The sequence below is a fragment of the Parasteatoda tepidariorum genome, chromosome 5 (assembly GCF_982258835.1).
Source record: "Parasteatoda tepidariorum strain Cologne lab strain chromosome 5, Ptep-v5.0, whole genome shotgun sequence".
NCBI lineage: Eukaryota > Metazoa > Arthropoda > Arachnida > Araneae > Theridiidae > Parasteatoda > Parasteatoda tepidariorum.
The window spans coordinates 46,942,882-46,959,959 of NC_141759.1; the positions used below are offsets into that span (position 1 = coordinate 46,942,882).

The 17,078-nt window shown below is 26.9% G+C and overlaps 1 protein-coding gene across 3 annotated transcripts in view; it reads right to left on the reverse strand.

Moving 5' to 3' along the window:
* Positions 1 to 722: 722 nt before the first annotated feature.
* retm (real-time) overlaps positions 723 to 17,078 on the reverse strand; it is a 30,646-nt gene continuing 14,290 nt past the window's right edge. For all 3 annotated transcript variants that reach the window (XM_043041128.3, XM_043041129.3, XM_043041130.3), the window contains exons 10-15: positions 16,876 to 16,946; positions 13,151 to 13,457; positions 9,984 to 10,127; positions 8,102 to 8,386; positions 3,099 to 3,250; positions 723 to 1,469 (exon numbers count right to left, since the gene is read on the reverse strand). In XM_043041128.3, the coding sequence (XP_042897062.1) occupies positions 1,376 to 1,469; positions 3,099 to 3,250; positions 8,102 to 8,386; positions 9,984 to 10,127; positions 13,151 to 13,457; positions 16,876 to 16,946 (1,053 nt within the window). In that variant the 3' untranslated portion in view covers positions 723 to 1,375. The remainder of the gene's footprint in view (positions 1,470 to 3,098; positions 3,251 to 8,101; positions 8,387 to 9,983; positions 10,128 to 13,150; positions 13,458 to 16,875; positions 16,947 to 17,078) is intronic.

Genomic DNA, 17,078 nt, shown 5'->3' on the forward strand with positions numbered 1-17,078 from the left:
ATAGTAATATTAATACTTGTTCAGAATTCTTAAAACAAAAAGAAACAGAACCTTAGAATTAACATAGTACAGTCTACACTTTCTAGTATGACCCCCATTATAAAAATATAATGATCAACAAATAAAGTCGTTTTTGTATTTCCATAGTCATAATGTTATTTCAATGACCGATAGAACATCCGCACTGAACAGTTCAATGCAATATAGCCAATGAAATTTAGTAATTTGATTCAGAATAAGTTTTAAAGAATTATATGAACCATAATTTTCTTTCATCCTCCCACACAATAAATGAAAAACACCATGAAACCCCTTTTAATAAAGGTCCCTGAACTCTAAGACTACATCCAAGGTGGACATAATTTACGGTCATTCTAAATCTGTATAACTTTCTTTTCAAAGGATACAATTAAATGTATCGTTTCTTGTTTGAACATTGTAGTATTTAGTCTTTTTGTGAAGTGCCAGTCCACTCATGTGGTTTATTTTAGAGTTAAAACATGTGGTCCTCCCAGTTATCTTGACATATGTTATTTATTGGAAACAGCAGACCTGAACCAGCTTACTATGTTATTAAATTTTTAAGATAAGAAGTATTAATTTTAAAGATATTTAAATATTAATATATTAAAAAGTTATTACAAATTTTTCTGATAGCGACCAAATTTTTATTAAAGCTAAGCACTGCTTTGTAAAAATTGGTCAAATGTATATTTATGATATTTTTGTGTCTCTCAATATACAATACTTACAGTATAACTTCCAGTTTTAACTGGACCCCAAGGCTCTATCTATCGAATGTTGACTGTAAATTGATTTTTTTAATATCTTTATTTGTTATGTAACTGTGCAATACAGAACACTAGATTTTTTTCTTTAGTTCAACAAAATAACACAGTAAATCAAGGTAAATGTATAGTAATAAACTAATAAAAAATATTTGGCACCAAAAAATATTAAAGCGATAATATTCAGTTAAGCATGGACGGAGTTATATTTTTTTTAATAAAACTTTAAATGCCATCACAATAATAAGAAAAAAGCATATTAGTTTATAAGATATTAAAAAAAAATGGTTAAACTAACAGAAAATTTCTGAATTTTTTTCTGAATCAATAGAATTTAACATATTGATTTTAAAATATTAAACAATTTAAAATTGCTTTAAATGCTTAGTGCTACTTTTTAATATTACCAAACAAGAAATGTGTAAAAGCCTCTAAAAAAGTGGGAAGAGAAAAGCTCAACTTTGTTTACTTTTCTTTACACACTTAGGGAAGTAGTGGGACATCAATACTTGTCAAAACAATCAAGAGTTTGCAGAACACATGTAAACAGCAGTTAATTTAGGGAAGAAAAAATAAAATAGTGTTTATCATCTTGATGGGCATGAACTAATTCCAGATTGTTCCCCAGTTGATGTACAAGTTGTACCACTGTGAGATGATTGCAGGCTTGACATTGAGCCCCTGAACAAAAATAAGAAGTATTAAAACTAAATATAAACTTTTTACAAACAAAATAAGATTATACACAATCCAAGTGGAAGAACAATGATAACATCATCCATTAAATTTTAGATCTAGCAACATTTACAGGGTTGCCACAGAAAAAAATGAACAAAATAGTTGCTTTTAGTAGCCTAAAGCATGAAAATAGTAGCCGAAGACTATGAAAATAGTTGCCTAAATAAGAAGAAAAAAAATTTCAATAATATGACTAAAATTTTATTAGATGACTTAATTGTCATACACCATGATCCTTTTGGTCAAGTTATGTAGCAAATATGATAATTTTTACATAAATGTTAGCGTTCTAGCAATAAATTTTTATAAATAAAAAAAAATAGTATATTTGCAGAAATTAAATACTTTTAATTTCTAGAATTCATTCAAAAAAATAGTTTTACATTAAAAATAAACATACGTTTGTTCTAAAAAATTTTCCTTTTTATCAACAATTTAGCAATTATATATATATTAATGTGTATATATTGTGAAAAGTGATAACTCAAATTCGAAATTCATGCATCTTATTATCGTATAAAAAATTGGGTTTTTTAAAAAATTATCCAGAATTTCGTAGCAATAACCATTGAAAAGGCGATTGAGAAATAAAATAGACTTACAATGGAATCTGAGTAAATTGAGAGCATTAAAAAGTGATGACACAAATTTGCAATTCAAAATTTTCAGCATATTTCACTTTTTTTTCTTTTTTAAAAAATCATTGTGTTTAGAAACTACCGTGGGTCGCAGGTTCTCAACCCAATTTATGCTAAAAAGCATCGCAGGAGTACAGAAAAGTCTCCAAATAGTCTCCTTTTCCCAAAAAATAGTTACTTTTATAGCCCTGTCAGGCAAAAAAAAGTTGCCATAGTCACCTCAGGTCAAAAATAGTTGCATTTTAGTAGCCTGTGGCAACCCTGCACTTAGAGCTTTCTAACTTCCTTTTACTTAATTAACTTGTTCAAGCATGTTGCCCTTATCCTAATTTGAACCTCCCGTTTTTCTCGTTGTTTGTAATGTATTTTCTTCTGCATATCTCTCTTTTATTCTGTATTTGGATACAGATGCCTTTTCCAGTATAAAAATTAAATTATAGTATGACTGTTTATGCGGTATTATTTTTTCATGATGTCTAACTTTTATCGTAACATACTTTTTATGGTAATTAAATATATATACTTAAATTATTTCAATTTAAATTAGGAACACTCCTATGTACCTTTTAACATAATATTAAATGCAAAAAAAGCAAACAAAAACATAATATTAAATGTTTAAGAATGAATACATAACAAACACTTTTTTGTTTAAATAATTTATACATTATTGACCATAGGCAATATGTCAAGTCCTAGTAACCGTGCTCTGTGACTAGAAAATTCATAAAATGTTTTACGTTTAACACATTTTGAAAAATTATGAGCCACTTATATTAGTTTTTATACACAAACAAACCAATCTAACTTGATTTAGGGCTCCAACTTTTACAAACTAAAAGAAAAAAATAATAGAAAAGGAAGAAAAAATAATTCAATTTTTATTTAATACTCTGAAATATTACAAAATTTTGATTTTTCTTGTTATTCTTACCTGTAGTCCTGAGATTTTAGCACCTCATAATAATACATAACTTTAGATTTATGGGTTGACAAAGGAAAGTCGAAAGAATGGTGGTGAATAGTAGTATCAACATATTTCCACTGTAAAATGTACGAACCCTCTACTCGAGTGACGTGAGAGCCCTAAAGCAACGACAAAAATATTTTAGAAATAATTAAGCCATGCAAAAATAATTAAAAGATAAAGAAGAAAAAAACCATATTCTTCAAAAATAGTAAAGTTTTTAAATTAATTGCAACAAAGTTTAAAATAAAACAAATAACAGCATTGACATTGGTAATAATAAGTCAATAGCAAATTTTTCAATTGCAATTTCTTAAATAAATAAAATTATATAACAGTGAAACCAAACCTGGACTGATTAGTGATTAGGAGTGGTTGCTTTAGAATACAACAAATGTATTTCTTTGTCCACAGTTAGTAGAAGTTGTTTAGCATAAAAGTTTTTCTACTACTTTTACCAAGGAACTTCTAACTTAAAATCAAATTTACTACTTCTAGGGAGAAAAAAAATAATAATTTATTACTTTTTTGGTCCATTAGATAAAAATGGGACTGTCATTACTTTAAAATAAAAAAAAACATGGAGCAAAACTTTATGATTATTTTTAAGTCATTAGTTAATGAAATTTTTCTAGTAACACATGCATTTATTTACACATGTATTTATTTTACACATGTATTTATTTTACACATGTATTTTATTCAGGGTGGCCACTCAAAACAGATTTCAAATTTCCCTGATTTTTCCAGGTAAAAATCTTAAAATTTCCAGGTTCGTGTTTTTTTCCTTTTTTCTTATAAAGTGTAGGATGTGTACAAGAAAAGTGTCTGTATTATAAAATATCTTATTCAAAATGTCATTTTTTTAAACATATCTTGAAAAAAAAAATTTTTTTTCTTACAAGATATTTTTTCATTATTTTTTAATGTTCTGGTACAACATTAATTTTTAAAAAATTAAGACGTGGAGAAAATAATATGTTTAGCTTGCAGAATACATTGTTTTTATTGAATAATTTTAATTGTTTTTATTGAATTTAATGTGTTACTTTAAGTAGTATTTGCTCAAAGTGTACCTACAAAATGACAAAATCAGAATAGCCAATAAAACCTTGGATAAGTATTGTTTAATATATTTTCATTAAGGAAAAGAAAACAGTTTCAGGTGATTATATATCAATAATTTTTAATAATTACAGTGGCTCCCAAAAGTGCTCATTCACTTATAACTTATATTGAAATAGGTTATAAAAATTCAATAATTAAAATGAATATTGCACAATGGGTATTTGATAATAAGATGTATAATCTATTCTTAGCAAAAATGCACGGAATATTTTAAAAACAAAGCAAAAGTTAATTTTTTAATCAAATAGTAACAAAAATGTTACCCCACGAAAGTCATCGTACATTTAAATGTTTTGGATCTCAGAATTAAAATTATCGTCAATTGCTTTTTTTATTTAATTATTTTTCATTTCTTTATTAGCAATTTAGTATCAAACCTATAATAGCAAAATTATATTTTAATTTTTGCTTGTTAACTCCGTAATATTTTATTTTATCATTTAAAAATGACTTGTAGTCGTAATAAAATAGACCAAATTTGATTATTTGTCTTCATAAGAGGTAAATCAGTAATGAATGTTAAATTAGTTTACTGTATTCAATTGAACTGTGCAATATGTGATAAAATGCTTAAAAGAAGGACTTCAAATCAGAGATTAAAATTATAAATTTTGTGGAAAAATTCATAAATTTGCAATTGAGTGTTGTAAAAGTTTCTGTAAAAATTTTAAAAATAATTTGCGCGAATTTCACCTGACAAAAAAAAAAACTAGTAACACGTATTTTCAACCTTTAAAAGCTATTGTAGATGCTAAAGGAAACTCCACTAAATGTTAATTTAACGAAAAATTAGATTACTAATAGACTGAGTTTTTTCTTTAAAAGTGTATGATGACTTTTGTGGGATAAAGTTTTTGTCACTTTTTGATGATTGATTCCTTAAAAATAAAGTTTTCCTTTGTTTTTAAAATATTTCATATTGTCATTTAAAATATTTCAGTTTTGTTAAGATTAGAACACATTTTTTATCATTAAATATACATTCTGAAACATTCATTTTAATTAATGGATAGTCTTATTTCATTGAAAGTCATAAGTGTATCAACACTTTTGTGAATCACTGTAATTACAATTCAATATAAAGCTGTACTGTATACTGCATAATACTGTATTTCATCTTACCAGTGCTTTTTATAAAATTCACTGATCATATTTTCCTTAAACCAATATCTCAAGTCAAATTTTTAAATAATGGTATTTTGAAATAGCATTTTTATTTTAAGAGATACAGTATAAAAAAATAAATGTCAGAAATGTAAAATTGTCTAATTTTTAGTTCTATACTCTATAGAAGAAAAAAAATAGATAAAATTCCTTAAAATTTATACTTTTTTGATTTTTTTTCTTATTTGAATTTAAAACATTTAAAGAATTCCAATCTAAACACACAGTTTCTTAGTTCAGCATAGTTAATTGTTTCTGTTTGAACAACTAGAATCTTGTACAGTGCAGAACTAAAACACTAAGTTTCGTTTTCCTTCTCTTGACTAAACACATATGAATGAAAAAATATATATATTTTATGTATATATATCATTTAATACGTTTCCTATATATTCCTTAGTCATTGTCAGCTTTTTTAGGTAAAAAGAGGAATAGTTTTGAAATATCATCTCTGGAATGCAAGCAACATTTACGAACTTTCGATATTGTGATAACTATACAATTCGAATTTTGAATCAAAAAACTAATATTTACCAACAAAATCGTAAAATTTGATATTAATATATAGTTAGTTCTAAAAAAAAACTTTTTTCAAAATCAAAATATACTATAAAAGGTTAAAATGAAATAGAAAAAATTAGCATTAATGCAAGAATTGTAACAATTTGTCGACAAACATTGCTGTTAGTGATGGGGGGAAATGCGTGATTGGTTGGTTTGCTGAGAAAAAATAATTTACAGATTTCTTTGAATGGGAGTTGAAAAAAAGGAGTTGAAAAGCTTTCAGAAAAAGAGTGCAATATAAAATCTATTATTATTAAATTATAACCAACTAATTTTTAGAGAATTTAATAAAGTTAAAAATACAAAAACATTTTGTCAAAATAGAAAAAAATTACCACTCTCAATTGCGAACAAACTTGATTCATTGTGTGAACAAGGACAGAATTTAAAAACCGAATCCTAACCCCGTCTTCCACATCCACCATAATCTTTGCCTTTCCTAAATTGCACAGTCTGCATAGAGATCAAAGGTTTCTACATTTGCATGGGAGAATTTTATGTTGTATTCTAGTTTAATAGGGTTATAATGGAGCAAATTTTGACGAAAGCAAAGTAAGTTGATGATATTTTAACTGTTTGGAGATACATTTGAATAATTTTAATTCTGAGATCCAAAACATTTAAATGTACGATGACTTTCGTGGGGTAACATTTTTGTTACTATTTGATTAAAAAATGTTGGTATAATGGATGAAACAATTTAAATTAAGAAAATTTTTAGCAAATAATTTAAATTAGTGAATAAAAAAATATATAAGAAAAAATTTCCAGCTTTTCTTTAAAATTTCCAGGTTTTCCAGGTTTTTATCCATATTTCCCTGATTTTTCCAGGTTTTTTCCAGTATAAAAAAAATTCCCTGATAATTCCAGGTTTTCAAGGTTTTCCAGGTGGGTGGCCACCCTGTTCATTAACACATGTATTGATTTTGCAGCATCTAACATATTTCAAACAATGTGTAATTTCTTTTTTTTTTTAATGAAAGACTTTTATGTGAAACAAAATGCATGTAAAGTCAGTGACACATAACTTCTCCTAATTCGCAAGTAGTATGTTTGATGGAATTTTTTATTTTTAATGTTTTATTTAAAAAGTTCACAGCATTTCTGCCTCAACTATTCTTCATACAGTTTCCACTGTAAGAAGAATTTTTCAAAAGCATTATTTTATTTTATTTCTTAACAAAATGACAACTTTCAAATATGAAAGCAAAACTGTTTCAAAATTTATCATTTATTTAATCAAAAATTAATAAATAAAATAAAACTTACACGTAATGGACGAAGTTAGTAATGTATATATGCAATTAACGCTTTTATTTACGAAAGAAAAAAGTCATTGAGCCCACAAGTATAAAAATTTTAATCTTTCTCATTCGTATACAAGTTTCAATTACCACTTTCAAAACAGTTTTTTCAAAGTGCGTACTGTTAAATTATGCAAGCTTAACAAATTATATAAGGTGTTTTGTAATGACTGCTCTAAGTATATATATTTTTAGAATCCTAGTCACAAGTCTATTTCAAAAAGTATACACATTAGGAGTGTCAAATCAAAAATGTTAATGAGTAACAACAGAAAACAGAGAGTAGAAACATCAAAACCTGTTTGACTATCAGAGGTTACAAAGAAGAGTTGAAAGAAGATTAATAGATATATCTAAGAGTTTCATTGAGAAATCAAACTGGATTTGTTATTTACATCCTTTACCGTGTTTAGAAAACATTTTAAAATGATTACTTTTCCTTTGCTTAAATTGCATCCCCAAATGTACATACATTTTATTTCATTATTTTAAACAAAGATTTTATGAATATACATAAGGGATGGTGATTAAGCAATATGCTACATATACATCTTTTCCTAAAAATATTCAAAAAATCTCAGAATATTTATAAATTTATTTTAAAAACACAAAAAAATAGAATTTTTACTAATAAGTTGATGATAGCTAATAACTATTTGCAGTAGAGATTATGATCACACATAGAAAATATTACAAAAAGAAGTAATAAAATTTTAGAAATAAGACTCTACATAAGTTAAGTAGAACTAAAATTATAAACAGTTAATTTATGTTTTTATATAATTGAGCAAAAGAAAAAAGTAATACTACCTGAACACTCTCTCCATCTTTGCAAGTTAACAAAGGCTCAACTATAAAATAATCTTTGCCAAGAGTCCAGTTTTTAGGAATAACACTTTGAACAGGATCGTCTAAATTGAGCATACCCAATGGCAAAGAAGCATGTCCACAACCTTGTATATCTTCATCGTTTACTTCTTTCTCAGGCAGGGGTAGGGGTTGCAGAGTTCGATAAACACCGAATGAAATGCCATCCTTCATAACATCAAAGTCCCAACAAATAACACTGCCTTTGTCTGTTATGGTGAGCACAACCTGGTTAAATACATAAAAGTCAGCTTTCTAAGTCTTCTTTGCTTTTTTATTGATAAACTCAGTTTTATTCGAAATTTGAAGGTTCAATAAAAATATTTATACACAAATTATTTTTTAGGTCATAAATAGTGCAGTAATTTTTGTTAGGAAAAATAGAGAACAAATTTTAAGAAGAAAAAAAAGTATTTTGTCACATAAATAATAATAATAATAAAAGAATTTCAAGACCACAAATAAATGAAAATTGCTTTTTTTCGATCATATTATAATACCACTTTATTATTATTTATGATGCTAAACATTAGCATAGTTCTAGGCTATGGTAATAAAGAAAATTCATTTCCAAGAGGGAAAAAAAGAAAACATGTTTAAAACTTTTGAAAAAATAAACACAATTTTTTTTTAAAATTAGTAAACTCAACTTAGATTTAACAATGAAAAAAAAAATAATTTTAGCATTAATATTTGATTAAGGCGTAATAAAAGATGATTCTATCTAAGCAGATTGGATGTAAATTAAAAGGATGCCAAAACCAGAATAGGCTCAACTGCATCAAAAAAATTTTAGGTAAGTGCGCAAAATTAAAAAAAATTTTTAAAAAAAAGTGAAATAAGAATTTAAAAAAAATTAAGTAAAAATTTTGTGCATATAAACATTAAAGACTAGTACGAAAATACTAGTACTTAACAAAGTACAAAAAAAGGAAGAAATATCACAAGGATATCTGACGGTTGTGAAATCTAAGTTGACATGAAGAAGGTAAATTCTATAAAATATTCTCATAAAAAATATTAAGAATATAAGTAGTAAATAGAAGAAAAAAATGCTGTTTAAGACAGAGTGTAGAATTAATAATTCAATAATTTTTAATCTTATTATTAAACTATTAAATTTTTTTTATTATACAATATATAAATATGGCAGACAAATAATTTTTTTATTAAAAATTGAAAATTGTTTTAGGAGATTAGTTATGGTTTATAAAAAGAATATAACTGTACGTATATGACACATAAATTTTATTTGAAAAGAAAAAACTTATACATGGGTAGCCAATATGTAGTTTCTGATAAATTATTCTATAATTAGGAAATAACTTTCTGTTGTATTATTATAAAAGCAATTTCTCTAAAATATTTTATGAGCTTCCATGCGTCTGATTTACTCACGCCTAATTTATGTGCATAAAATATTCACAAAAATAAAGAATTATCTCTAAATTGAGCATGTTTTGATTGAAGAAAATTTTATTTAAAAATGAATTGAAATATTGAAAGATCTTTGACACCTTCAATTAGTCCTGTCATATTTTGAGAAATTTATAATTTTGGTGCCTTTTAAATTTTTAGCAAAATTAGTTTGAAAGGCAATTAGGGAATTTCCTATGTCAAGAAATTTTTATAAAATTGTCGTTAGCTAGAGAGCAGGGATTGCATTTTGACTAGTCAAAGAATACAAGTTGTGCATCTCTACTTACAAACTTTTATAATTAAACAAAATTCCATAAAAATATTGCAACAATCATAGCAATTATTGTCTCTTGTACAAGTTATCAATTGCTCTTCATTACAATATTTAAAAAAATAAGGTGCTTACTTCATGGAATTGTCCTTTGGCTAAGCTTATAACTTGATACATGGAATCGTCAAACAGGTGATTGCCTTCAGCTTTCTCTTTTTCATATTCTTCCACTGACATGTAAAAAGACTTGGGCACTAGACCTCCTTCTGATATATTGGACTAAAATTACAAGAACAATTAGAATGTCTAACAAAAGAAACAAATACAAAGTCAGCTCTCACTTGTTAATTACAAAATTATTCCTATATTACTAAAATTATATTAACTAATATTTAAAATTACATCTATAATCTTTATATCAAAAATAATTATAATTTGCACATGCAACTACCTAAAGGTAGTTAAAAACTAAATTATGATAAAAGACATGATAAAATTTTATTTAATCTGACTTTTAATCCACTGACAAGTAAAAAGACTTGGGCACTAGACCTCCTTCTGATATATTGGACTAAAATTACAAGAACAATTAGAATGTCTAACAAAAGAAACAAATACTAAGTCAGCTCTCACTTGTTAATTACAAAATTATTCCTATATTACTAACAGTGAAGACATTTACGCGCTATAGCGCGTAAAATACGCAAAAAATTGAAATCGGACGCAAAAAAATGATCGCTACGCGTCCCGCGGGACGCGTAAATTTTTGAAGAAAGTTTATAAATTTCCCGACTTTTTAATCTTTGATATCGAAACATTTTAATAAAATCGAAAAATTGGGACGCAAAAAATAAATCGGTATGCATCCTCGGTATAAAAAAAAAAAAAACCTGTCTCCAGAGTTAGACCAACACATGTTAGACACACAGGTGGGAAACCAGTTCTATGACTCAAAATGTTGACCATTATAGCAGGAAACATCCTACAAGACTTTCCCCCCAAACTTCTTTTCTCTGCTGAAAACAGTGACGTCATCGGAACTGAGGGACGCAGGTGTTATTGAATGGGGGGGAAATGACCGTACCGGATTTAAGTGACCTCGAATGAGCAAGTAGAAAGAAAGAGGTTGAAGGGGTGGGAAAAATTGAAGGGGTTTATTTTCAAAATATCATAGTACACAGGTAGAAGATTAGGGTTGATTGGTTATTTAATACCTACGTCATGCAATCACATTTTTAGTGGCCCCTTACCCTTTATTTTCGAAGGAGGTACTTACGCACCGTTATATTAAGCTATATGTTACTTTTAGTTCAGTTAGAGTCAAACATTTTTAATGACCTGACCTACGCATCCAACCTTTTAATTTTGTTTTATAATTAATACATGTGCAATAATTAAACGATGCCTAAAGTACGTAACTTTAATATTAGGTGGAAAACTGAATTTAATTGGTTAGTCTACGAAAATGGTAAAATGTTTTGTGATATATGCCGCAAGGCACGAATAAAAAATGCATTCACCACTGGCTGTGAGAATTTTCAACGTAGCGCACTAGTCCGGCATATTGACACATCGGGAAAAGACTCTTCTGCTCATCATTTACGTGCTCTTAATATATTAGAACAGCAACGGTCTTTTAAAGTGTCATCTGAAAAACAAATTGCTAATTGTGTTCAAGATTATTCACAAATGTGAACGGTCTATTGGATGGCTAAAGAAGAAATAGCAGAAGCTAAGTTCCCCGCATTAATTGAATTGCAGGTAAGTTTTTATTTTAATTATTAAAGAATTATAATTTACAAAAATTTTTATGTTTATACAAGTAATTAAATAACAGTTACGCAATGGCCGTATTATACGGTTTGAGTCGTGACCACGTGTCAAATTTCTTTTTTAAATATTAACTTAAATGGTCATTTTAAGTATAAATTAGAAAAGTGTAATAGGATATATTTTATTTAATGCTATAAATATTAATTATTTTTGTATTTCCGCACCACAGGCCGTGATACGGAATTCAGCTTTCAATTATTCAAATAAGCGATTATAATTATTCAAATTACAAAATTATTCCTATATTACTAAAATTATATTAACTAATATTTAAAATTACATCTATAATCTTTATATCAAAAATAATTATAATTTGCACATGCAACTACCTAAAGGTAGTTAAAAACTAAATTATGATAAAAGACATGATAAAATTTTATTTAATCTGACTTTTAATCCACTGACAAGTAAAAAGACTTGGGCACTAGACCTCCTTCTGATATATTGGACTAAAATTACAAGAACAATTAGAATGTCTAACAAAAGAAACACATGCTTTTAAGTCAGCTCTCACTTGTGAATTACAAAATTATTCCTATATTTCTAATATTATATTAACTAATATTTAAAATTACATCTATAATCTTTATATCAAAAATAATTATAATTTGCACATGCAACTACCTAAAGTTAGTTAAAAACTAAATTATGATAAAAGTCATGATAAAATTTTATTTAATCTGACTTTTAATCCACTGACAAGTAAAAAGACTTGGGCACTAGACCTCCTTCTGATATATTGGACTAAAATTACAAGAACAATTAGAATGTCTAATAAAAGAAACACATGCTTTTAAGTCAGCTCTCACTTGTGAATTACAAAATTATTCCTATATTTCTAATATTATAGTAACTTATATTTAAAATTACATCTATAATCTTTATATCAAAAATAATTATAATTTGCACATGGATTTAAATAGTTAAAAACTAAATTATGACATAAGATGTTAGAAAAGTTTCTAGAACAATATATTTTAGAATACAAATTTCTCAATGTAAGAAATTAACAAAATAATTAATGGCAATAATCGAACTAAGTCTGCACCTTTATTAAGATCATATATTAAATTTTTAAAAAAAACTATAGCAAAAAGAAAATTAAAAAAAATAAATAAGTTTATTTTACTTTAAGGTCACTGTAAACATTTTTAAAAGCTGTTTACAAAAAATTTCTTAACACATTCATTTTGAAGACTCTTTAAGCTGATTTGTTAAATTATTAATTTTGTGCCCTGGAACAGAATTATTCAAAGAAAGAATAAAAATACCAAATTTAAGAAAGAGAACCTTTTTGAGATTCTGAATTATAACAGCATTACACTGAAAAAGGAAAAAATAAGAATCTTAGTATAAGCTTAAAGATGAAAAACAAAGTCTGACAAGAAGCATTTGAATGAAACATTTTCATATAATTAAGGATCTACTGTACCTGCAATAATATAGTAAAAATAATTGCAATAACATACCTGACTGTCTCCAGCAAGGAAATCTGGAAGGTACTTTTTCTCAACATAATCCAGCAATCCACCTGGTCCTTGATAATTACTTCCTGCATAAAATATAAACTTAGAACGAGTTGTATCGTTAATGAAGGTGCTAACCAGAGTCCAAAGGATAGGGAAAACACGAGGAGCACGAACAATCAAAACTCTTCCCATGGTTTCAGGATAATTGGCTTCTACAATTTCAATAATATGTAAAAGTGCCTTGACACCAGGCCGCCACAAATGGCGCATGTTAAGGCCTTCTAAATCAAGCAAGCAAGTCCAGGCACTAAAAAGGATAAATAATAATTAAAAACTGCAAATAGACAACAACAAAAAAATTTAAAATTGTTTCTGAAAAGTAAGTAGTCTCAAAAAAAGCATTATTAGATATATGTAGCATAATACAATTTAACCCTTTCGACCCGACTGGGATATATACGTCCTAAAAACTAAACTTTATTCCTTTATGGATAAACAGATCCCAATTTTGCATGGTTTTTTATGTTTTCAGGACTTTTTAGGCATTAGGGAGTAAAAATATGACTAAAGTAACTTGGAAACACTTTCATATTCAAAATGGCGGACTTCTGTTTGCGAGCACGCCAGTCAATCTCATTTTAATTAACATATTTTCTGAATTTTCAGGTAAACACAACTATATTTTTACATTATTTTGAGTAAAATAGTTATGTTTGTTCTTATTAAGTAATAATTGTAGCTATTTATTATCAGATTTGAGAAATTTTAACACATTTTGTTTTGTAGGCTACATTGTTCCAATCGGACTTACCATTGGGACAACATATCCCAATCGTACTTACAAGAGGGACAATACATCCCATTAGTGTTAAAAATATTATAAGACAAAATTTTAGTTTTTGTTTTGATTATTTAATGACGACAAATTCTGGTAAGAATAAATAATTTGATGCATTTATATTATTTTAATTATTTATTCCCATGCAATATATATGTATTTTTACAATATTCAAGACAATTGGGGCACATTGTCCCAGGAGATTTCAGGGAAAATGGGAAAAGTGGATAACTTTAAACTTATAGTATACTTATTTTAATATGTCAGCATCAACATAAACTGCTTTTCATACTTAAATTTTAATGCTGCAAAAGTGGGGATGAAAGGGTTAATCAAGGATGAGATTTAAAGTACTACAATTGAAAAATGAGGGAAAAATTAAAAATCAAAGCAAAATTTTAAATTAATTAAAAATTGAATAAAATGCTAAAAGAAATTATAAAAGGAATACTATGTAAAGAAATCCATTTTTCATGTACTAAGCTATAATAGTAACATAAGATAAGGTTCGAAATAAATTGTCAAATCAAAATTAAATAAAAAACCATGTGATCCTACCACGTGATTTTCCGGCCAATAAAAATGTGCCGACAACAACAATGGAAAACGGTGTCAGACCATTATGATTTTATGTTATATAGAGAAACGCTTTCCTATAATACTAATTTTTTTTTTTTAAACAAAGTTGTTATATGGATTTGAATGATTGCTTTGAATTCTTAGAATTTTGTGCATTTACAATGCACCTAAATTAGTAGCGTGCGAAACCAGCTTGGTTTGCGAAGCAAACCATATAAGATTGCGTAGCAATTTTCAGGGGTTGGCGAGCATTAGCTAGCAGGGGGCGCAGCCCACTAGCAATGAAAAATTTGCATGCAGCTAATTATCAACCAATATTGAAATTAAATTTCTTAAAAGATAACTACAATTAGGTTATTCCTTAACTATTGAGGTATCATCCACATATTAATAAAATACCATTTTTTGTCATTCATTAAAATATTAATCATTTAAAAATTAGATAAAAACCTTACATAAACTTTTTATCAGTAAATATCTCCATCTAGCTAGGTAAAATGAAACTAAATTAAAATTGGATCAAAATTTAACATAAATTTAAGTGAATCTAAAAAAAAAAAAATCTTCATTTAAAATAAACCAAGAAACTTATTTAAAACACACATCATATTCTGTGAGGTTGGATACAAAGTGTAAAAAAGGAAGGAAAAAAAATAATAAAAAGAAAAGAATTGTTACAGATGGAGAAAATATTTCACAATCAGTTAATTAAGCAATTATATATTGTTCTATTAATAAATATACTTAATAGTAGTACAAAGAGAGAGAAGATAAAAGGAGCCCTAAAAGTGATTAAATGAAAATTAGTTCAATAATTATAGCAAAAAAATATAGTTTCTTAATAAAAATTAATAAACAAGATATTTTTTGACAAAAAGCTTTGATACGAATGATAGCTTTGATTTGATAAATGCCTGCCTGCAAATACCTCTACACTCTACTCTTTATACTTCTAGCTTTCTTGAATGAAATAGGGTTTTTTGAGGTGGAGAATTGAATTTAGTCTATATAAGAAAGTGAGGCATTATTTTCAATATATTTTTGTTGCTGAATAGAATTAGATAAATTTATCTGAACAAGTGAGAAATTGTTTCTGATGTACTTTTTTACTTTGAATAGAATGAGGCTATACACGAGAGAACAACACAAATAGTTTAAAAATTGCAAGAGTTTTCATCTATGAAAAGCATTATTTTTACCATGAAATAGTCAATTAATAATTAATTTTCCAAGAATTATTTTTATTCTGCTATCTATGGGCTATCCGAACATGTGAGGTACATTTTTCAATAAAAGTTTTTATACTGAATTAAGTGAGATAAATTTCAAATTAATAGGATAAGTAGCTTTGAAGTTATAAGGGTTTTCTTCGTAATAAGTGCAATTCTAAAATAATACTTTTTATGCAAAAAAATAATAATTTTTACTTTTTATATATGGATCCTTTTGATTTGTGTTTGATCTCATTCACTTAAATGAGAAAAATACACAGGACACTATACCGGACTTGTTCATATAGCTATGTAAGATGCCTAAATAAGTGCAAGTACAAAATTGCACTTCTTGTACATAAAATGCATATAACTTCTAAACTATTAGTTCAATTGTCTCCGGATCGATTTCATTTAATTCAACATGAAAAATCACATTGGAAAATATACCTTGCATATTCATATAGTTCCTGAAAAGCAATGTAAAGTGTACACTTAAGACAAGTCAAAATAAGTACTTTATATATATGAAAGTTCCTGCAATTTGGGAGCTATTTGTTCGATTGACTAATGAATAGTTTCATTTAATTCAACATAAAGAAATAGACAGTAGTAATATCTCGCTTGTTTAAATAGCAATATCAGACATGTAAACAGATACAAATAAAAAAAATTTACTTTTTTGTACATAAAACCCTCATTACTTTTAAACTATTTGTCTAATTGGTCTCATTCCATTCAGCATGAAAAAATAGATCCGAAAATATGCCTCACTTTCCTATCTAGAGATTTAGTTCTCTCAAATCACCCCCATTTCTTTGGGGTGGGGGAAAGGAAGTCATAGTAGGGAATTCACAGGTGTCATTTATAACAACATAAAAAAGCTTCCTGTGGAAAAAATAACTTGGATATTAATTTTTCCATCGAAAGAGTCGAATTTTACTGGACTAAATAAAACGAAGAGAAAAGTAACCACATCAGAGAAAAATAGTAAGTAGATTTATATGAGTTTTTAGAGCATTTTATTGAGAAAAAAAAAAGTCAAAGTCAATTTTACTAAAATATTTCATATTACTCAGCAAATATCAATTTATTACCTGACAGGTTTACCAGTAGCACGAGTAGCTTCTTCAACTCTTTTCAAACCTTCTTCACATACATGAAGGGTCTGAAAAAATAATATGTATGTGTGATAAGCAATATTATTTTAAAGACAAGTTCTAAGTAGAGTAGTATTGAATAATAATAAAAAGTGTGATAAAGGTATATAAAGTTAAAAAAAAAAGCTACTATCATTAAT